Source organism: Muntiacus reevesi, chromosome 10 (assembly GCF_963930625.1).
Source record: "Muntiacus reevesi chromosome 10, mMunRee1.1, whole genome shotgun sequence".
Taxonomy (NCBI): Eukaryota; Metazoa; Chordata; class Mammalia; order Artiodactyla; family Cervidae; genus Muntiacus; species Muntiacus reevesi.
In genome coordinates, this window is record NC_089258.1 from 17474363 (window position 1) to 17497656 (window position 23294).

The 23294-nt window shown below is 41.2% G+C and overlaps 1 protein-coding gene across 1 annotated transcript; it reads left to right on the forward strand.

The window, feature by feature from the left end:
* Positions 1 to 454: 454 nt before the first annotated feature.
* LOC136176310 (tripartite motif-containing protein 54-like) lies at positions 455 to 21722 on the forward strand. The gene is made up of 4 exons (XM_065946494.1): positions 455 to 577; positions 2847 to 3005; positions 4942 to 5112; positions 21075 to 21722. Exons 1-4 carry the CDS (start codon positions 515 to 517, stop codon positions 21720 to 21722), a joined length of 1041 nt encoding a protein of 346 aa, XP_065802566.1. The 5' UTR covers positions 455 to 514.
* Positions 21723 to 23294: the final 1572 nt, after the last annotated feature.

Here is a 23294-nt window from a genome sequence, read left to right on the forward strand (position 1 = left end):
CCACCAAGAGATACAATACACCAGCTTTCACTTATTCAGTATGTGTTGGGGTAGGGGGACATTTTCAAGCACCTACCAGGGGCCTTGTCACTGTGCCAGGATCCCAGGGATACAGAGATGACAAGACATGTCCTTGGAGGAGCCAGTGGCTCTCTGTACAGTGAGAGGCCCTGCAGTGGAGACACAGAAGATCGCAGAGGAGCTGACAGCTGGGGAGAGACAACAGGGCAGATGAAGAGAGGATGGCAGATACCGAGGGCCCAAAGGGGGGCCTGCAGCCAGGTTGCTTAGAGTTGGTTAGTAAATGAGAAGGCTTTGGTGTGGGGTTGTGGGAGCTGCCAGGGCACTTAGGGCATCCATTAGGAGGGCAGGTCAGGGCATGTTGAAGGAGGTCTTACATGTCATGCAAAAGGCTTTCTTTGTCTGCTGTCCTCTAAGCAATGGGACCAGGAGAAATGTTTAACCTGGAAAAGGTCATACAGCACTGGTGTTGAAACTGTACTGTTACTGCAGTATGTATTCTCATGGAAACTTGTTGGACAATGACTTGTGTGGTGTTTCTCTCCCCAGGTGGCATGTAAGTACTGTGATTGGTGTTTCTCCAGGTCCCTTGGGTATGTATGGAAGGAAGGAAGAAAATATAAAATGAATGGATTTCAGGAAGAGGGAAGTTATGTAGGATTCGATGTCAGTAGGGACAGAGGGTGGGCCGATTAGAGAGACAGGTGCTGGCTCTCTAATGGTAATCAACTGAATATGGGGGCTAGGGTGCCAGTGAGGAGGTTGTGTGTGAGAGTGTGTGTATTGAGCTGTGGGGGCAGCAGTTCAAAAACACCAGATGCTTAGATTTACTTATGCTTTTCGTTTTGCAGTGATGGCTAGCCTGGGGTTTAAACCCAGGACTGGCCCCTTTAAAGATTTTTTTTTTCTCTTCCCAGAGGGACCAGGGAAATTCTGAGCAGGGTGTAATCCCTTTGGAAATGGTATGCTGGCTGAGGAGGGCTGAGCAGCCCAGCTTCTGGGTCTAGAGAGAGGGACAATCTGGAAAAAAAATATATTAACATTTACCATATCAGGATTACGGGCAAGATAATCTCTAAATTTAAGAGTGCTCACTTTATGGAACCCCCTCCCCAAGCTTAAGTAGGCACTTCTTTTCAAAGAAGTAACTGAAAATTCACTGTAATAATAATGACAGTAATTCCTTTAATGCATATTCCCAAATAGGAATCTAAGCATTTATAAAGAGAATGGGCTGGGATTTCTGTTTGCAGATAATGAAACCGAGGCTGAAAATTCAAGTCACGATGTTTGCGTTCACCCACCTCTTTTTTCCCTTGAGATATAAAATACACACAGTAAAGTGTGTGATGCTCACATCTGAGGTATTTGTTGTTGTTGTTTAGTTGCTAAATTGAGGACATCTGAGCTACACTTTATCCCAATAAAGCACATATGTATATTTCCATATAAGCCCCACCTAGACCAACATCTAGAACATTTCCTTCACCCCATGTGCTTCCCACACACACACAGGCACAAGAGACTGTTAAGACTTCTTTTACCGTGGGTTAGTTTTGCAGGAGAGACAACTGGGTCCAAGAAGGGTTTAGATTGTCTAGTTGGAAATCAGTGGATATAGCTAGCACATTGGTTGTTTGGCATTTATCCCCCTCTCTAGTATATAAACCCCTGAGGGTAGGGCCAGGTGCATTGTCCTGTTCGCTATCACATTCCCAGCATGGTAGGTGCTTAATGAAAGTTTATTAAACAGTGGAATTTAAGGTTATTGACAGATGAGTGGACTGTGATGGTACCTCAGGGTGGCATGTAGCGTTGGCTTTTTTTCCTTGTTCTTATTTGGGTATGACAAGACGAACAGATCAGGAGATGATTGCCATTGAAAAATACCTTGTAACTCATAGACCCCAAGAGGAGGGGCCATACCACATCACAGTGGGCCACATGTGGAAATCAGAGTGGGTCAGGAAACAGGGGGATGGAGGAAATGTGGACAAGAAAGCCCTTTGTTTGGGTTTCTGCAGGAAGAAAACAGGTAAGGTATGGTGAGAAGGTTTAGGATTGGCCAGCTTGAACAATTTCAGCGGCCTCTGGGACATGCGGTTGCCTCTAGATGTCTAGTATCTGGCCCCGGATGGCTAGGGGAGCAGGTAGGGGAACAGCAAATATAAAGGAGGTGATTGGGGTGTGGACCACAGATTTGTCAGTTTACATGTAAAATGCATCTCCCCAGGCGAATCCTTTACTGTCTCTGGGAACTGGCTAGCCAATGGGAAATGTCATCCCAAGTCCCAGATGCCAGAACATCAGAACACAGTTAATACAAGATGTGGCTAATCGGCTTTGGTCTTCAATGCTTAATTTAGGCATTTTCTTGAGACTCCAGTCATGCTCTCCTCTGTCACCCCAAGGAGATTTAGTCCTTCCTTCTCTGTGCTCCCCTATGCATCCAACCATACAGTCCTTCATGAAGGTCTGTCTTCCCACTGGCCTAAGCATCCCCAGGAGACAGAGCAGGTGCTAACCAAGATTCACAGATTCAAAGAAGGCAGGTTGCTGCTCCATCTGATGGAGTCTGTGATTGTCTCTGTAGACAGTGCACATACTTGCTCCGGTGAGAGTGCTTTGGAGCAGGAGGAGATATTCTACAGGGATGAGGAGTCTTCACAGTTATTTCCTTTTGAAAGCCTGGAGGGGTGGCCTGGGCTAACTTCCCACTCACTGGTGTTTATGTGCAGGAAGGGCGGTGTCTCATCCTTCCCCATGACAATGTCACAGTTGATGATGGGAATTTGCCACAAGCTCATGCCGGCTCTGTGTTTTAGGTCATTTATTTGAGGGGAAGGGGAACAGACGGATTGCAGAGGAACATCCTGGCTGAAAACATACTGGAGAAGTTTAAGGAAGAACTTGAGACGCTTCGCACCAAGGAGCAAAATCAACTTGCTCAGACATGTGAAAAGCATGGAGAAAGTGTGAATCTGGTATTCAATCACACTTTTAATTTTATCTTATTCTTGCTTAGCTACCCAATCTGTCAAATTACTCAGCAGTCTATTGTTGAAATCAGATATTTGCTCAGGAGTGTAGTAGAGGATTACTTTCCAGACAAATGCACATACCAAATCTACCTTCATTCTTAGTGATGGAGCCCAGGGTTTGGTGTGTGTGTGTGGTATTCAGTCAGGTAAACTGCAGCAAGATTTAAGGGACCACAGATAGACAGGCTCACATAGTTACAAAGAAGTTGCATGACAGTCAGATCTGTAAGAATTTAGCTACCCATGATCATGCAGAGAGAGAGGGTAGGGTAAGATGGGACCAGGAATCTGCCGTTCCTCCTTTTGGCCACATGCCATTTGAAGAGCTGTGTATGACTCTGATGTTTAATTTTAAGCATGAGTTTTTTATACAAAATGCCATATGAACTCTTTACTCTCTATGATGCTGTACATGTTATACGTTTATACACACATGTCTACAGTGTGATTTAAATAAAACCATGTGTACCCCACTCTAATTCCATGTTTCCCAGCTAAGAGATCTTCACAGGTAATTTGACACATGTAATTTACCCCTTTGGTAATAACTTTAGGATGAACCCCATGTCAGATACAACTCAGATATGAATCAGACATAACACCACTTTAGCTTTCATTCTTCATAGTTGACAAAGCCCATACACAACCTTGAGCCTGCTTGATTTGCCCACCAACCCTGGAGGGACAGAATGAGGCCGTTTCCATGCTTCACAGACTATGCAGCACCAACCACCAGGTTTAGGTTGCTTTAATAATGGTCAGGGATGAACTAAGTTAGTGATTTCCTTGGAGAAGGTCAAAAGTTTTCCTGAGTCTTTATAAATTGGCTCTAGTTTGAAGCTCTGCAGACAACTCCTAACGCATAGATGTAGCTCTGAGAGAAGGCTTCATAGCTCCAGGGCCCCCAGAACTTTAGGGCAGAATATCAAGGGTCTGTCCTCAGAAGGCAGGGTTTCTTTGGGAGTTGCCACCCTCAGCCAGTTTCCTGGGCTGTTCTGAGATCCATCAGCTTCTGCTCTGCTTCTTCCAGCCACCCCTCCTCGTACAAGGTCATAAATGGCATGTTTGGGGCAGGCTAGCTCAGGCCACTAAGAGGACTCAAGAGAATACAATGTGATTTGGCATTCTTGTTGAATTCTGCCTTTAAAAATCAGTTTCATTTATGACAAATTCTCAATGGTTCTGTCTCACCCTCAGCAGTAACCTCTCTTTCTGAGATTCCAATTTTTCACTAGTAAGTTTTCATTTCATTCATAAGGTTTCATTCCAAGGCTCTCATTAGTCAAGTGAAGGGGCCAGCAGGACAGTGAGGGTCCTACTCAATCCATTTCGTCTAAAATAGGCCAGTTTATCTTGAGCCTGAAGCAAGGTCACCTTTATTGAGGTCCTTATGATATTATCAGTAGCTACCATGTGTATAATGTCTGCTGAGTGCCAGATTGCATACCAAGCATGTTCTATGCATCATATTTAGTCTTTATAACAGCCCTTGGCTTGGCCAAGCGGAAATGACTTTGCTTCTAAGCCCAGTTCTATCCCTTCAAGGCAGTGTGTCCTTGGGCAAATCATTTAGCAACTTGGAGACTTACCAGCTTTCTCGCCTGTAAAATGGACACAATACTATCCAAATCAAAGGGTCATTATAAGGAGTCCAAGAAATACCAAGTGTGGTATGTGCTGACTAAATTACCATTCAAGCATCCTAGTACTACCCCCACCTCTGTCTTCCATACATCAAGCCTCCTGTGCAATTGATTTTTGATATCTGCTTAAGAACACATTCAGAATGTCAGTAGCCTGAGGTTACTAAAGGTTCTGAGTGTGTAGGACTGGAACAAGAAGGGCAATAAGGGTCATTGACTTTTCTTTTGTCAATCAGATGTGCCTAAGTGATGAAGAACCAATATGTGGAATATGCAAGCTCTTTGGGGACCACAAGTCTCACCCAGTAGCCAAGATTTCTGATGCCTATGCAGAGAGGAAAGTGAACTTTGCTATGGATATTCAGCTGGTGCTGAAGAAATCTGAGAGCACGGCACAGGCAGTGCAGGTATGGCTCATATGGCTCAGGTCTTTTCTCCAACAGCAGGGCAATGTTTGGCTTCCACTCAAACGATTGCTGTTCTCTTGAGGACACTACATTGACAAAAGCAGTATTTAAATAAGAGGGAGAAATTCTCTAGAGAGTGAGTCTCCTTAAGTGTGTTCTGAAATACGTCAAGTTTTGAAATGTGCATGTTGAGAAATGGTTGAATTCTGTTTGCTTAAAGGGATTCCAAAATGATCATTTAATGGCCATTTTACTCTTTTGGGCTTCCCTGGTGGCTCAGCTGGTAAAGAATCCACCTACAGTGTGAGAGAGCTGGGTTCCGTCTCTGGGTTGGGAAGATTCCCAGGAGAAGGGAATGGCTACCCATACCAGTATTTGGGCCTGGAGAAGTCCATGAACAGTAGAGTCCATGGGGTCGCAAAGAGTCAGACATGACTGAGTGACTTTCCACTTCACTTTACTCTTTTAAGATGACTAAGTAAGATGCATCCTAGCTTCTATGGTTTATTTTCCTTATTTTATGACTCCCCCCACCCCACCGAAACTTAGATATTAGGAATTAATCTCTGGATACATTTGTCAAGAGAACAAACTTTTCTAAGTCACACACACACACATACACACACAGACTGAAGACTAGATAGTCTTTGAGAAACAAATTTTAAACTTTAGCTTTTAGAAGGGACATCTGTAGAATGGCCAAGGCAGAGGCTGCTGGGGACTGGGCCACACTAGCCACCTAACGTTTGGTATCACAGGTTGCATCTCTGGAAGCATAAGCTGAGACAGAGTTTGGGGTACAAGATATCCAAGACTGCCCTCTGTAACAGTAGGAGGAGGTAGATGAAACAGAGGAGAAGGTAAACTACACCACAGGACTGACAAGCAATGCCTGATCCAGCTTTGCCCATCAGAGCGCCCTATGTTGAGCTGCAATGGGCAGGCGACTGTAGGCCTTTTTGCTCAGCCTCCAAATGTAGGCTGATGTGGGAAGGGCACAGAAATCCCAAAGGATCTGACACCTGGAGGCTGGTCATACCTCAACAGGCAGCAAGTCCTCTCTGGAAAGGGGGATTGGGCCAGAATATCTCTGTCTATCATGGCTGACTTTTATAGATCTTCTTCTAAATACCAAATATTGGTTAAAATTGGATTTTATTATTTCCTCATCTGACCCACATAGAGTAACAAAGTCTGAATTTATTCTCCCTTATGGAAAAATAAAATAAACAAAAATATATGGAACAACAGTTTTCAAGACACTGGACCTCAGGCAATAAAAGATACTAATCTCTGAGAGACAGGATATACACAAGATTAGCTCTACGGTTGCCACAATTTACCGCCTTGAGAGAGCTTGAAAGGGCAGAAAGAGGGAACCCAAGCAAAGCCTGGCAGATTCTTTGAGTTTAGGAAATGGAACTGAGCCTCTTGGGGGGGGGGGGGGGGCGGTCAAGACATTTCAAGTGCATAGGACAGAGTCCAGAGAAGAGAGTGTGGCACAGAGAGACAAACCAGAGATCTGCAGGGAGCCTTCTGGGAGGGTTCAACAGAGCTCAGCTCTTGTCTGTGAGAAAATTCCCTCATGCCGCGGAAGGCTCCACAGGAAAAGATTGAGGGCAGTGCTTGGAGCTCAAACAGAATCAGAACAAAGCCTGTTCCCACTAACAAGACTGGAAAACCTTGTAAATCATGAGACATTGAAGTGAGTCCTCAGGAAGTCTTAGTCCCAGAATGAGCATGGCTCCAGACTCATCTAACAAATAATGAAGTGAAAGTGAAAGAGTCACTCAGTCATGTCCGATTCTTCACAACGCCCGGGGACTGTAGGCTCCTCTGTCCATGGGATTATCCAGGCAAGACCACTGGAGTGGGTAGTTATTCCCTTCTCCAGGTGATCTTCCCAACCCAGGGATCAAACCCGGGTCTCCTGCATTGGCAGGCAGATTCTTTACTATCTGAGCCACCAGGGAAGCAAGCACTAAAAGATCATTTTTTCCAAGTAACTTAACTGTATCCTCTCAAAATATTAAGATTTATAGGGATGTAAAAATATACAACATCAAACAAGGTAAAAAAATCACAATGTATGACATCAAAGATTACCAGGCAAGCAAAGAAGCAGGAAAATATGACCCATAATGAAAATAATAATTTGTTGTTGTTTTTCAGTTGCTAAATTATATTTATAATTATAATTATTGTAATTGTAGTCCATATTTCAAAAAGTTAGAGACAAAGAAGATATAAAAAAGATTCAAATAAAATTTCTGGAGATGAGAACCACAATGTCATGAAAAATACACTAAGTGGGATTAATAGCAGATTAGTCACTGAGAAGAAAAGCCTTATGAAATTGAAGACATAGCAATAGAAATTACTCAAAATGAAACCCAGAGAGAGGTGAGAATTTTTTTAAAAAACAAAATTACTTAGAGGTGGAACAGCTTCGTGTCCCAATATTTGAGTAATTGAAGTCCCTGAAGGAAATGACAGGGTGGGGGAAGGACAGGAAAAATATTTTAAAAAATAATGGTCAAATATTTACCAAACTTGATGAAAACTATTAAAAAAAACCCCACATCCAAGAAATTTGACAAACACCTAGAAAAATAAATATGGCTAAAACTATACCAAAGTACATCATAGTCAAACTGCTGAAGCCAGTGATAAAGAGAAAATACTAACAGCAGCCAAAGGGGAAAATACACACACACATTTCACACAGAAGAATAAAAATAAGGATGACATCTGCTTTCTTGTTGGAAACAATCCAAGCATGAAGAAAGTGGAGAAAAATCTTTAAAATATGAGTTTTAAAATGTCAACCTAGAATTCTGTATCTAGCTAAAATATCTTTCAAATATGAAAACAAAATAAAAACACTTTCTGACATGCAAAAGCTGAAAAAATTCATAACCAGCAGATTCACACTATAAGAAATGTTATAGAAAGTCCTTCAGGCAGAAGGAAAATCTGAATCTAAAAGGAATAAAGGACACCAGAAATGGCAACGAAAACCATAACTATGTAAGATTGTTTTCATATTATTTAAGTCTTTCAAAACATACCTCACTGTTTTAAAAATAACAACGTAATGTGACGTTCATTACATGTAACAGGAAAGTACATGACAGTAATAGCATGGGCCTAGGAGAGACATCATGGAAGTACAGCACGATAAGGGTTTTATACTATATGTGAAGTCAGATGAAGGTAGACTGTGATAAGTTAAAGACGTGTGCTATAAGCCCTCAAGAAAGCGGAAGTCCCTCAGTTGTATTTGATTCTTGGCAACCCCATGGACTAAGTGTGCCAGGCTCCTCTATCTATGGGACTTCCCAGGCAAGAATACTGGAGTGGATAGCCATTCTCTTCTCCAGGGGATCTTTCCAACCCAGGAATCAAACCTAGGTCTCCTGCATTGCAGGCAGATTCTTCACCATTTGAGACACCAGGGAAGTCCATAAGCCCTCAAGCAACCACTAAAATAATAGAGTTATTGCTAATAAGCCAGCAATGGAGATAAAATAGGATTATAAAAGATACACAATTAATCCTAAAGAAGGTAGAAAGAGAGGAGGAAGGGAACATAAACCAGATTGGGCAAATAGAAGCAAATAGCAAGATGATAAAACTCAAATCTAGCCATATCAATAATCACATCAACTGAAAATGGTCTAAACACTCCAATTAAAAAGGCTTTCATCAGAGTGAAAAAAAAAAATCAAGATCCAACGCGGATAAATGTGCTTTATATGAAGACACAAATAGGTTCATAGTGAAAGAGTGGAAAGAGACATGTCATGCTAACATGAGTCAAAAGAAGCCAGAGTGGCTCTATTAATATCAGGCAAAGAAGATTTCAGGCCAAATAATATTATTAATACCAAGGAGAAAGAAGGTAATTTCATTTTGGTAACTGGATCAATTAATCAAGAGAATAAAAACAGTCTGAAATGTTTATGCATCTAATAAGGAATCTTCAAAATTTATAAAGGAAAAACTGATAAAACTACCAGGAGAAATAGACAAATCCATAATTTTCAATATCATTTTCTTGATAACTGATAGAACAGGTATGCAGGAATTCTGCAAATATATAGCTTGAACAACGTTTTTAATCAGGCCTAACATTTATGGAACATTCCCCCCAACAACAGCAGGACACATTCTCAAGTTCACACAGCTCGCCAAGATAGACCATGAAACAAGAATCAACAAATTTAAAAGGATTTAGGGCTTTCCTGTTGGCTCAATGGTAAAGGATAGTCCTGCCAGTACAGGAGACATGGGTTCAATCTCTGATCCAGGAGGATCCCACATGCCATGCCCGTGTGCCACAGCTATTGAACCTGTGTTCTAGAGTCTGGAAACCACAACCCCTGAGCCCTCAAGCTGAAATTATTGAAGCCCGCATGCCCTAGAGCCTGTACTCTGCAACAAGAGAAGCCACTGCAATAAGAAACCCGGGCACTGCAACCAATAGTAGCCATCACTCACTGCAACTAGAGAAAAGTCTGCACAACCAATAAATAACTAAATAAAAATTTTTTAATGTTTTTAAATATTCAAATTATACGAAGTATGTTCTCTGTTCAGTTGCTAAGTCATGCCCAACTCTTTGCAACCTCACAGACTGCAGTGCACCAGACTTCCCAGTTCTTCACCATCTCCTAGAGTCTGCTCAAACTCATGTCTTTTGAGTCAGTGATGCTATCCAACCATCTCATCCTCTGTCACCCTCTTCTCCTTCTGCCTTCTATCTTTACCAGATCAGGGTCTTTTCTAATGAATTGGCTCTTCTCATCAGGTGACTAAAGTACTGGAGCTTCAGCTTCAGCATTAGTCCTTCCAATGACTATTCAGGGTGGATCTCCTTTAGGATTGATTGGTTTGATCTCCTTGCTAACAAAGGGACTCTCAAGAGTCTTCTCCAGCACCACTGGGGAATTCAAAAGCATCAGTTTTTTGGCATTTAGCCTTTTTTATGGTTCAATTCTCACATCTGTACATGACTACTGGAAAAACCATAGCTTTGACTACATGGACCTTCATTGGCAAAGTTGTCTCTGCTTTTTAGTATGCTGTCTAAGTTTGTCATAGCTTTCCTTCCAAGAAGCAAATGTCTTAATTTCATGGCTGCGGTCACCATCTGCAGTGATTTTGGAGCCCAAGAAAATAAAATCTGTTACTGTTTCCACTTTCCCCCCTTCTATTTGCTGTGAAATGATGGAACTGGATGCCATGATCTTAGCTTTTCAAATGTTGAGTTTCTCTGACCACAACAGAATTAAATTAGAAAGGAATAACATAAAGATTTTTGGAAAATCTATTATTTGGAAATTAAATAACATGTATTGATTAACTCATAGGTCCAAGAAAAACCAAAATGGAGATTAAGGTATTTTGCACTGGATAATAATGAAAGCAAAACATATCAGTATTATGGGGTGCCACTAAAGCAGCACTTAGTGGGAAGTTTAAATTAGAAAATAATAAGACTTGGTATTACTGATCTCAGCTCCCACCTTAGGAAAGTGCAAAAAGAAAGAGTGAAGTAATCCAAATAAGCAGCATAAAAGAAATAATAAAGACAGAGCAGAAAAAAAATGAGCTAGAAAACCAAAAACAATGAGAAAATAAATAAATAAATAAATAAAACCAAAAACTAATTCTTCAAGAAGATCAACAAAATTAAACTTCTAGCCAGACTACTCAAGGAAATAGAGATGGTGAGAGGAGAGAGAACACGGTATGCCAAAACCAGGAATGAGAGAGGTAACATCACTACAAATTCTATAGGTATTTAAAATAACAATAGTCAAACTCTGTGTTTAATGTTAAACTGCCCACAGCTTTTAAAGCCTTCCTTTTCCCTCTTCCCCTTCTTATTGACATCTGGAAATGCTGATAAGCAAACCTAAGTGCTTCCTTCTTTGACACCTGCAGGATTTCAAACCACATAAAGCCCAGCTTAGCTGTGGGAACCTTCCACAGCTCTTAACCACCATAAAAATTCCAAACCAATCTGCTTTCTCTGCTCTCCAAGGCTATTTTCAGACCTGGTTGGAAGCTGCCCTGCTCTCCTTCAGAAAGCTTCATTATGTAATAGCCCTTTTCATCACATCTTTGTGTGGTGACATCATCACTCTTCAGGTTTCTGAGGAGTGGCTCCAACAGATAATAAGGGACAACTGCAAACAATTTTATGGTAATAAATTTGACAATTTAGATTAAATTCCATGAAAGACACAAATGATCAAAATTCTTCCAGAAGAAATGTTATAAGAATAGCCATTTGTCTATAAGAAGTTAAATTTGTAGTTAAAAACTTTCTTGCAGTAAAAACTCCAAGCCCATATAGGTTTGTTGATGATTCCAACCAAACATTTAAGGAAGAAGCAATAACAAATATACACAAATTTCCAGAAAATTAAAGAAATGGGAATTTGTCCCAACTCTTTCTATAGGACCTATATTTCTAAAGTCAGAACCAGGCAAAGAAAATTACAACCAATATCTTTTATGAACACTGATGTAATAACTCATTTAAAAATTTTGTAGATCATATCCAAAAATATATGAGAGGTCTAACATTACAAGCAAAAGGAGCTTTATCTCCAGAATACAGTACTAACATTCAAAACACAATCAACATAATTCACTATAATAACAAAAGAAAAATCATATGATTTCAGTAGACAGAAAACTTCTTTGAAAGAATTCAATATTAATTTGATAAAACTAAGCAATCTAGTAATATCTCAGATTCTCTGGTTCTCAGAGGCCAAACTGATTGTCCAAAAACAGTTCTGACACTAACCATCTGTAGTTAATACAGACCTCACAAGTTAAAGGCTATCCTATAAGACCACCCTCACTTCAGACTCCAGTCACAGTCTGAAGTTGCCACCTGTACTTCTGACTAACTGGCTATAAACTTGGGTTTCCTACAACACCCTCTTCAGGTTGATGATTCATGAAATGATTCACAGACCTCAGGAAAGCACTTTACTGCTTCTACCTCTTTATTATAAGGATATAACTCAGCAATAGCTAAACAGAAAAGATACACAGGGCAAGGTAAGCGCTGTGGGGTAGTTAGAGGGGTAGCTTGCATGACTTCATGTGTCCTGTCCTCCCAGCATATCAGTGTGTTCACTGGAAGCTCCCTGAACCCCTTCTAAAAGGGCTTTTTGTGGAGACTCCATTATGTAAGGCTGCAGCTGCTGCTAAGACGCTTCAGTCGTGTCTGACTCTGTGCGACCCCATAGATGGCAGCCCACCAGGCTCCTCTGTCCACAGAATTCTCCAGGCAAGAATAGTGGAGTGGGTTGCCATTTCCTTCTCCAATGCACACATTGCATGCTAAGTCGCTTCAGTTGTGTCCGACTCTGTGTGACCCCATGGATAGCAGCCCACCAGGCTCCTCTGTCCATGGAGTTCTCCAGGCAAGGATACTGGAGTGGGTTGCCATTTCCTTCCCCAACTATGTAGGGCATGACTGATCAAATCATTGGCCATTGGTGATTGAACTCAATCTCTAATTCCTCTACTCTCCTCAGAGTTTTATACCCGGAGTTGAGAGCAGGGCTGAAACCCAGAGTTTGAGGGTAGGGCTAAAACCCAGAGACTGAGGGTAGGGCTGAAAGTTCCAACTCTCTAGTCATATTTGGTCTTTCTGGCAACCAGGGATCCATCCTGAAGCTATCTAGGGACCCACCAAGAGTCACCTGATTAGTAATCTCATATATTTTTGAAAAGGGCTTATTATGAATAACAAAATCCATACTTATCACTCAGGAAATTCCAAGAATTTTAGGAGCTCTGTATCAGGAACCAGGGACAAAGGCCACATATTTCCCATTATACCACAACATAGAAAATAATAAAAGGCATCTGTAAAAACCTGCAACTAACATCATGCTTAATCTTGAAACACTGAATATTCACCCCCAACAAGATCAGAAATAAGACAATGATGTTATTCTCATCACTGCAATTTAACATTGTACTGGAGTTCTAACCAGTACAACTAGGCAAGAAAAATAAAAGTATTCAGATAGGAAAGGAAGAAGCAACATGATGTAACTATTACTGAGAGAAATTAAGAGGATTAGTAAACAAATGGAGGAATATATACTCTTCATGCATAGCAAAACTCAATGTTATTGAGATGTCAATTCTACCCAAATACTTCACCAGATTTCATGCAATCACAATAAACATCCCAGCATACTTTTTTTTAAAATGACTGGGTGATTCTAAAGTTCATGTGGAAAAGCAAAGGTTATAGAGTAACCAAAACAATTTGAAATAAAGTTGCAGGGTTAACTCTACCTGAATTCAACAATTAATCTAAAACTCTGGTAATCAAAAGAGCATGGTATTGGCATAAAGACAGACAAATAAAACAATGGAACAAAATAAAGTATCCAGAAACAAATGTGTACATATATTGAACCTGAGTTTTGACAAAGTTGCAAAAGCAATGCAGTGGAGAAAGACTAGCCTCTTCAACAAATGGTACTGGAACAATTGAAAATTTGTATACAGCAATAGCAACAAAGAAAGAAAAGGAAGGAAAAGAAAAACAAAACTTCATCCATCCTTCACACTATATGCAAAAATTAATAGACAGTAGACCTATATATAACAACTAAAACCACACAATGTGTAGAAGAAAACATAGGAGAAAAATACCTTTGTAAAAATATATCTGATAAAAGATAAAGAATATATAAAGAGCTCTCAAAACTCAACAATAAGAAAACAAACAGCTTGGGGACTTCCCTGGCAGTCCAGGGGTTAAGACTCCACGTTCCCAATACAGGGAGCACAGGTTTGATCCCTGGTCAGGGAACTAAGATCCTGCATGCCTCAGAGTGTGGCCAAAAAAAGAAAAGAAAAGAAAGCAAACAACTCATTTAAAATAGCCAAAATATTTGCATAGACTTTTCACCAAATGAGCTATGCAGATGGCAAACAGTATATGAAAAGATTCTCAGCTATTAGGGAAATGCAAATGAAAACCACAATGAGATACAGCTACACACCTATGAGAAATGATAGACCAAACCAAGTGTTTGTGTGGATGTAGGGGAACTCTTGGTAAGGACCTCTTATACACTGCTGCTGGGAATGCAAAATAGTACAAACATTTTGGAAATCAATTCAGTAATTTTTTAAAAAGTTAAAAAACTGGTTCAGCTCTTCCACTTCTAGGTTTCAAAACCCAAGAGAAAAGAAAATACATTAAAGTAATTTCAGTTTTGCATTGTTGAAATTTGCTATTTGATATTGGAATACATTCTTAAATAAATGTGGTTATTTTATACATCATTTTAATGCAGACCTAAATCAAATCCCTTACAATTATACAGTGGAAGTGACAAATAGATTCAAGGGATTAGATCTGATAGACACAGTGCTTGAAGAAGTATGGATGGAGGTTCGTGATATTGTACAGGAGGCAGTGATCAAGGCCATCCCCAAGAAAAAGAAATGCAAAAAGGCAAAATGGTTGTTTGAGGAGCCCTTACAAATAGCTGAGAAAACAAGAGAGGGTAAAGGCAAAGGAGAAAATGAAAGATATACCCATTTGATTCTTCAGTGATCAATGGAAAGAAATAGAAGAAAACAATAGAATGGGAAAGACTAGGGATCTCTTCAAGAAAATTAGAGATACCAAGGGAACATTTCATGCAAAGATGGACACAATAAAGCACAGAAATGGTATGGACCTAACAGAAGCAGAAGATATTAAGAAGAGGTGACAAGAATACACAGAATAACTATACAAAAAAGATCTTCATGACCCAGATAACCACAGTGGTGTGATCACTCACCTAGAGCCAGACACCTTGGAGTGTGAAGTCAAGTGGGCTTTAGGAAACATCACTACACACAAAGCTAGTGGAGGTGTTGGAATTCGAGTTGAGCTATTTCAAATTCTAAAAGATGATGCTGTGAAAGTGCTGCACTCAATATGCCAGCACATTTGAAAAACTCAGCAGTGGCCACAGGACTAGAAAAGGTCAGTTTTCATTCCAATCCCAAAGAAAGGCAATGCCAAAGAGTGCTCAAACTACCACACAATTGCACTCATCTCACACGCTAGCAAAGTAATGCTCAAAATTCTCCAAGCCAGGTTTCAACAGTATGTGAACTGTGAACTTCCAGATGTTCAAGCTGGATTTAGAAAAGGCAGAAGAACCAGAGATCAAATTGCCAACATCTGCTGGATCACTGAAAAAGCAAGAGAATATCAGAAAAACATCTATTTCTGCTTTATTGACTATGCCAAAGCCTTTGACTGTGTGGATCACAACAAACTGGAAAAGTCTTAAAGCAATGGGAATACCAGATGACCACCTGACCTGCCTCCTGAGAAATCTGTATGCAGGTCAAGAAGCAACAGCTAGAACTGGACATGGACCAACAGACTGGTTCAAAATCAGGAAAAGAGTACATCAAGGCTGTATATCGTCATTGTGCTTATTTAACTTATATGCAGAGCACATCATGAGAAATGCTGGGGTGAATGGCGCACAAGCTGCAATCAAGATTGACAGGAGAAATATCAATAACCTCAGACATGCAGATGACACCACCCTTATGGCAGAAAGTGAAGAAGAACTAAAGAGCCTCTTGATGAAAGTGAAAGAGGAGAGTGAAAAAGTTGGCTTAAAGCTCAACATTCAGAAAACTAAGATCATAGCATCTGGTCTCATCAGTTAGTGGCAAACAGATGGGGAAACAATGGGAACAGTGACTGACTGTATTTTGGGGGGCTCCAAAATCACTGCAGATGGTGACTGCAGCCATGAAATTAAAAGACGCTTGTTCCTTGGAAGAAAAGCTATGACCAACCTAGACAGCATATTAAAAAGCAGAGACAAAAATAAATAAATAAATAAATAAATAAAAATAAAAAGCAGAGACATTATTTTGCCAACAAAGGTCCATCTTGTCAAAGTTATAGTTTTTCCAGCAGTCATGTATGGATGTAAGAGTTGGAGTATAAAGAAAGCTGAGCGCCGAAGAATTGATGCTTTTGAATTGTGTTGGAGAAGCCTCTTGAGAGTCCCTTGGACTGCAAGGAGATCAAACCAACCAGTCCTGAAGGAAATCAGTCCTGAATGTTCACTGGAAGGACTGATGCTGAAGCTGAATCTCCAATACTTTGGCCATTGGATTTGAAGAGCTGACTCATTGGAAAAAGACCCTGATGCTGGGAAAGATTGAGCGCAGGAGGAGAAGGGGATGACAGAGGATGAGATGGTTGGATGGCATCCCCAACTCAATGGACATGAGTTTGAGTAAGCACCGGGTGTTGGTGATGGACAAGGAAGCTTGGCATGCTGCAGTCCATGGGGTTGCAAAGAGTCAGACACAACTGAGCAACTGAAATGAACTGAACTGAATGCAGATCTCTCACTTTATGTTTTTTTGCTAATAACATTACTTATTGTTTATTTTATCATGCTTAAAGAGCCTTCATCCAGAGGCTCTTTAATTCCTCTTCTCTTTCTGCCATTAAGGTGGTGTCATCTGCATATCTGAGGTTATTGATATTTCTCCCAACAATCTTGACTCCAGCTTGTGCTTCATCCAGCCCAGCATTTCACATGAAACTGTAATTAGTTTTTCATCAACCTAATATATGCATACAAAGACTTGTACTCAAGTGTTCACAGCACCTATAGTTGTAATAGACAAAAACTGAAAACGATCCAAACAGGTGAAAGGATGAAAAATTGATACCTACAATAACCCATGAATGAACCTGAAAATTCATGTCTGAAAGAAACCAGACCCAAAAAGGTATGATTCCATTTATATAAAATTCTAGAAAATGCAAACTAGCATACATTTATAGAAGAAAAATCAATAATTATTTGAGTAGGGGAGGTTGAGGAGGGGTGGGAAAGAGAAAATTATAAAGGGACACAAGGAAGCTTTTGGGGGTGATGGACAAATTCGCTATCTCGACTGTAGTGATGACTTCAAAACATTAAATATGTTTCAAAAGTTATTGAATTGTATAATTTTGCCATGTCAATTATACCCAATAAAGGTGTTTTAAGAACTTAAAGGATATTTTGAAAATTTGGGTTTATTGGATGCTAGTAAGCATATAACATTATTGGTAGAGAAAGTATACAGTCTCCTCATTCATTCATTGTGGCTTCATATCTCTTGGGTGCCATTTGGGTGCTAGACACCAGGTGTCCAATGGTGAACAGGTCAAAGGCTCTTCAAAATGAATTTATGCTCCTTTTGCTCACAAATGCTTTGGTTTGACTAACAGATACGTCAGTCACTAGTATCCAGGTTCTGTTAAAGGAATAGGATCATGTTATGCTGAAGTTCAATGGTGAAGAACGAACTCAAATAGTTTTGAGAGATGACCCCATCATAGAAGCTGAGTGGGAAGGCTCTGCTGCCTTCCTGATCTCACTTCTGTGCTCACTTGAGAAAACCACCTCTCCATGGATTGGAGAAGCTAATTGTATTTTAAATGAGATTCAGGGTTGGGAGAAATAAGCAAGCTTGTTCTTTTGTGAACTTTGTGGGACTTGCTGTCCCTTTAAAAAATAATTTTACTCAGAACTTCTCTGATGGTCCAGTGGCTAAGACTCCAAACTCCCAATGCAGGTGGTCCAGGGTTTTATCGTTGGTCAAGGAACTAGATCCTGCATACTGCAACTGAAGATACTGCACGCAGCAACTAAAACACAGAGCAGCCAAATAAACAAATAAATTAAAAAAAATTTTTTTTACTCATCACCTTTTCCTTTTTATAAAGACAGAAATTCAAATGATTCATTCAGCTAATGAATAAGGTGTAGAAATCTGTTATTTATTTATTTGGCATTTGTGACTCTGTTCTCTATATAAAGGGTAAAATAGTTATCAGAAAGCACATCATTTTACATATATCTATCAGAAAATAGATCCCTTGATAGGTGTAAAACAATCCACAATTTGTAGCATTTTAATATTCCCTGTATGTTACAGAACTCTAAGATTTTTGGGGAGCTAAAGAACAACCAAATTAATAATAAAAAACTCAAAGAAAATACAAAGAAATATTTAAAATTTTAAAAGACCCAAGTGGGTGAAGGATACAAATGAAATCACTGACCTGCTCTTTATTCACTTCTTCCTCTCTTGCCTGAGTCAGCATCTCAGAAAGCACTCATTCCCATGGCCAGTAACACTTTTTGGATTGGAGTAAATTGACCTCTGCGACCCCAGCCTTTCCTGGTTTCCCCAATTTGTGACACTAATCCAGCCACTCCTGCTCAATGTTCCTCCACCCTGTCAGATCTAGAAATCCGGGGGTGCCCTACAGCTCAGCTTGGCCCTCTGTAAATAATCTCTCCCCATCACTAGTCATTCAGCTTTCAAAATCCCTATTGCTGATGACCACACAGCTTTATCACCAACCCAGATATCTGTCCCAAGGTCTACTCCCATACCCACAATCCATGCCACTTCCCCAAATCGCCTACCTCTCCCATGTCTCATGCCCTCTCTCATCACTACTGGTCTGGACACTCCAGTGGTTCCCACATGGTCTCCTCGTGCTCACTCTGTTTCCACTAGTAGCTAAAATGATCCTTCAGTGTTTTAGATTATGCCATTCAAAATCCCCAACTAGCGATGGGTCCATCAAACTATGAATAAATCCATTGCCTGCCCCCACTGGCCTCTCCACCTCCACTCAGAGTAGGGCTCCGTTTCTCAGCCTAGCTAGTCTCCCAGCTACTCCTCACACATCCGTGGCGCCATCTCCAGCCTTTCTGCCTGGAAAATCTTTCCCTCGGAAGTGCCCATTGCTTGACCATCATTCAGTCCTCTCCTCAGAAGTCAGTTTCTCCAAGATGTATTTGCAAACCACCCCGAATCGAGAGCCACCTTCTCCCTCAACCCTCTGCCACTGCCCCTGCTCCTGCCCTATCTTCCTTGTCTTCTTTCCCAGAGCACTTGCTAGTACCATGAGATTATATTGTATACTTATTATGCCTGTTTTTGCTGCCCCCAAGACTAGTCTGATGGGCCAAACAACACATCTAAACACACACTAGGCAAGCAATTCATGATGAAAAAGGATTGTAGGCAAATCTACTTACCAGTTAAATTAAGCTAAGCTAAGCTAACCTAAACTAAGTGAAGTCCCTCAGTTGTGTTCAACTCTTTGTGACCCCATGGTCTGTAGCCTGCCAGGCTCCTCTGTCCATGGGATTTACCAGCTAAATTGGTAATTTAAAAAGTATGATTTTGGTCAAGTAACATTTTCTTACTTGGAACGGACAGCTCCCAGGAAAATGCAAACTTTTGCTTTATGGTATTTCTTTTGTATAATGTTAGACATGGAATAATTTTAGATCAAAGAATTTCTTTGAGTTGAGTAAAATGAAGGAAACCCTGTTACATGTTTTTAAGGAAAACATGCACACAGATACATGTGTGGGTGTGTTCCTCCTCTTCCACTGTGTTTTCTAAATCATGGCTTACTTATATAACCTGTTCGTATTTGTGTGTGGTATGGTGGGAGTTGTGTGTTGATTTTCAATTAGCCTGGGTGCAGGCTCCTCAAAGGTATAGTATTTTGAGTTTTCTGTCACTGAGCTGTTTCTCTTCAAGGCCAGTTTGTTGTAGTGTTTTGGTAGGATTCTCATAAATGGTGATCTATAAAATATGGCATTTTTTCTAATAAAAAATTCAATTCACACAAAAAATATGATTTTGGAAACGGTGATTCTTGATGAATCTTCAGCTGGTGGAGAGTCACATTATTTCAAACCTTGTGCGTAATGTTAGCATATTGTTTTATATTGTACTGTTGTGAGCCACGGTGACATATATGAGACCTATAGAAACATATATCAATAGAATGGAAGAATCTCTTCATCCTATGGAAGATGAATTGGTTAAGTGCCTACTACATGCTGGTCTGGTGTTAGGCACTATATATCCATCATCTCATTTAGTTCTCTTCAGCACCCATGATCTCCTTTTCTCAAGGCAGGAATCCAAGATGCAGGACTATTCAGATGTAAGAGCCACAGGTACACCTAGGGTCGGCCTGACTTCACCATCCGAGTGCCTCTACAGTGTTTCCCCTACATGCTTTCTCCCCTGAGGGAAGACCTGATCGCAGAGGTGATGCAGAGCTGAGGTTGACAGGATGAGCTGCAGGACAGGCCGACCAGACAGGGAAAGGGCCCTGTAGGTCATGGAGAGTCCAGAGTAAGAGACCTTGACTTTTTCTAGCAAAATCACAATGGATGCTTTGTGATTTCATTCCCTTCCAAATATTCAGGTAACTCCTTCCATTTGGGTATTCTTTTAGTAAGGGTGTACATTTGACTGTAATAGAAATTCACAAGCTGTAGCTTTTTTTAAAAATTAGAGATACTGTATTTTTTTAATTTAATGAAATGCCCATAGGTAGGAAGTCAAGAATGCCAACTTAGTGGCCCCATGATGCTCCGCCCTCTTCTCTCAGCTTTGCCGTGTGTGGTCCTGTCAGCACGAGGTTACCAGGAGACTGCTCCATGGGGCATTGACCCCAGGTACTGGCAGGGGAAAGGGGAAGGATCAAGACTTGTCCCAAAATCATCTGTCTACTTTTAGACAGCTTTCCCAGAAGCCGCACCCAATAACTCAGACTTCTGCTTCTGTTGCACGCCGGGTCACCCCGAACTACAAGGAAAGCAGGAAATGAATGTAAGTATTTTTAGCTGCCCACACATCACTGGCTGGAAGAATCAGGGTTCTTTGGTAGGGAAGAGCTGAAAAAAGGGTAGTAGGCTAGCAGCTAGCAGTGGGCACCACGCCTAAGGAGTTCTTGGTTCAGTGGAGGAGAAGAGGCAATGCCATCAACCAGGTGCCCAAGCCTGAATGCTAAAGGTCTTTCCTAAGAAATGTTCATGCTGCCTCCACAGGACATGAAGAAGCTCATCAGGGAACTCTCTACCAGCGCCGCTGACACGCTGGCCATGATCGATGCCATTGGAGAGAGCCTGCTCAGTGGCATCAAACGTCGGATTGCCACCTTGAAAAAGCAACTGGAGAGTGAGCACTGCTCCAAGTTGGAGAAGTTACAGCTGGTTGCCCGGGAACTTGAAGCCCCTCTAAAGCTTTACCAGCAGATGAAGATGCTCCTGCAGCATCATGCTAACACAGTGCAATTTCTCCGCGAGTATAAAAGGCTCAAGGGGGAGATGGAGAGACTCTTGGAGGGCAGCGTGTGCCCCCCAGTCCCCACCAAGGACACTATTTCCATCAGGCGCTATTTTCAACAGCTCATTAGAGGAATAGACATCACTGCCTTTGCCCCGCCTGAAACTGACCAAGTGCCGGCCAGCATGGCTGGGCTCCAAGAGGCCTGGCAGGCAGGCTGTGCCATGCAGGGCCGTCTGTCGCAACAAGTGCTTGAGGATACTTTGTGCAAGGCAGTGTCGGGCTCAGTGCCAAAACCAAATCAAGAGGCAGAGCTTCCTAGGAACCCATCTCATGCTTACTCTCCTTTCTCCACTAGCATGTCCTCAGTACAAGGAAGTGAGATTGGGTCTAGAGAATCAACCGTGTAAGGTATTATTTTGGTCTCAAAATGTCAACACCTTTTATCATTTTGTCTGTAACTTGAAAGTTGCTAGACTTTGCTTCTTAAAAAGAAAATTAAAAAATTCTACATTGTGGTTTCTCTTTTGATTTTGGTCTTGTGTTGATCATCCAAAGCCTTTTTTTCTTTTTTAATGGAAATCTGCTTTAAAAATGACTTGCTTGAAGCTTACATAGGAGGGTTTGAATCGTGAGGGCTGCTGGCTTGGCAGTCGGGGTGGGTGGTGCAGGAGGTGAGTTCTTGGCACAACTGAACAGAACAGCTTTGTGTTCTGATGACTTAGTGCGCACTTTTAGCTCAATTGAGCCTCAGATAGTAGAAAGCACAATAGCAATGACTCCCCCAGAAATGAAACCTTTGGCTAGCTCTGGACTGTGGCTTTTGTTCTTTTTCCATCACAATAAATACAATTTGTTGAATGCTCAGGACACAAACACTACTAGCCATTCTTACGTTAATGAGCTAATTTCATTCTCAAAATAACTGAAAAAGATGGGTTTCCTGGGTAGCTCAACTGGTAAAGAATAGGTCTGCAATTCAGGAGACTCTGGTTTGATTCCTGGTTCAGGAAGATGCCCTAAAAAAGGGATAGGCTACCCTCTCCAGTATTCTTGGGCTTCCCTGGTGGCTCAGTTGGTAAAGAATTCGCCTGCAATGTGGGAGACATGGATTCGATTCCTGGGTTGAGGCAGCAAGGACGCAAATTCAGATGACCACAGGAGCCAGGCTTGTAACAAAACAAAGCAGGCTGAAGGTGGGGGGAAGGGTGGGGCCTGTGACAAATAGCAGAGCCCACTTTGCGCATAAAGAAAACATTGTACTGTTAAAATGCAGGCTGAGTGTAGCCAGAGATTCCAGTTTTTTTGAGAAGAGCAAGAAATCTAGACTTTTTAGCATTAAATATCTTATTTTGAAAGCTGTCAGCTAATTAAAAATAGATTTAAAACATTGCAGGGGCATCACAAAGCACTTCTGTGAACTAGATGTGACTTCCAGGCCATCAACAGTTTGCAACCTCTGGCTAAAGGGAACACTAAAACAACAATATAATAATGGCCCACTTTACCCTAGGGATGCTGGGGGTGTAGGCCAAATCTGGGGTCTCCCTCCTTCCACTGTGACCCTTAGGCATCAATTCTGGCACTTACATAGGAAAATAGGAGGCCTTTGGAGCCATCGGCAGTTAGAGTGGATGAGATCTCCAGAGGCACTGACCAGACATCAATCTCCAAATCAACATGTCCCCCATTCAGTTCAGTGGCTCAGTCGTGTCTGACTCTTTGCGACCCCATGGACTGCAGCATGCCAGGCTTCCCTGTCCATCACCAACACCTGGCGCATACTCAAACCCATGTCCATTGAGTTGAGGATGCCATCCAACCATCTCATTCTCTGTCACCCCCTTCTCCTCCTGCCTTCAATCTTTCCCAGTATCAGGTCTTTCCCAATGAGTCAGTTCTTCACATCAGGTGGCCAAAATACTGGAGCTTCAGCTTCAGCATCAGTCCTTCCAATGAACATTCAGGACTGATTTCCTTTA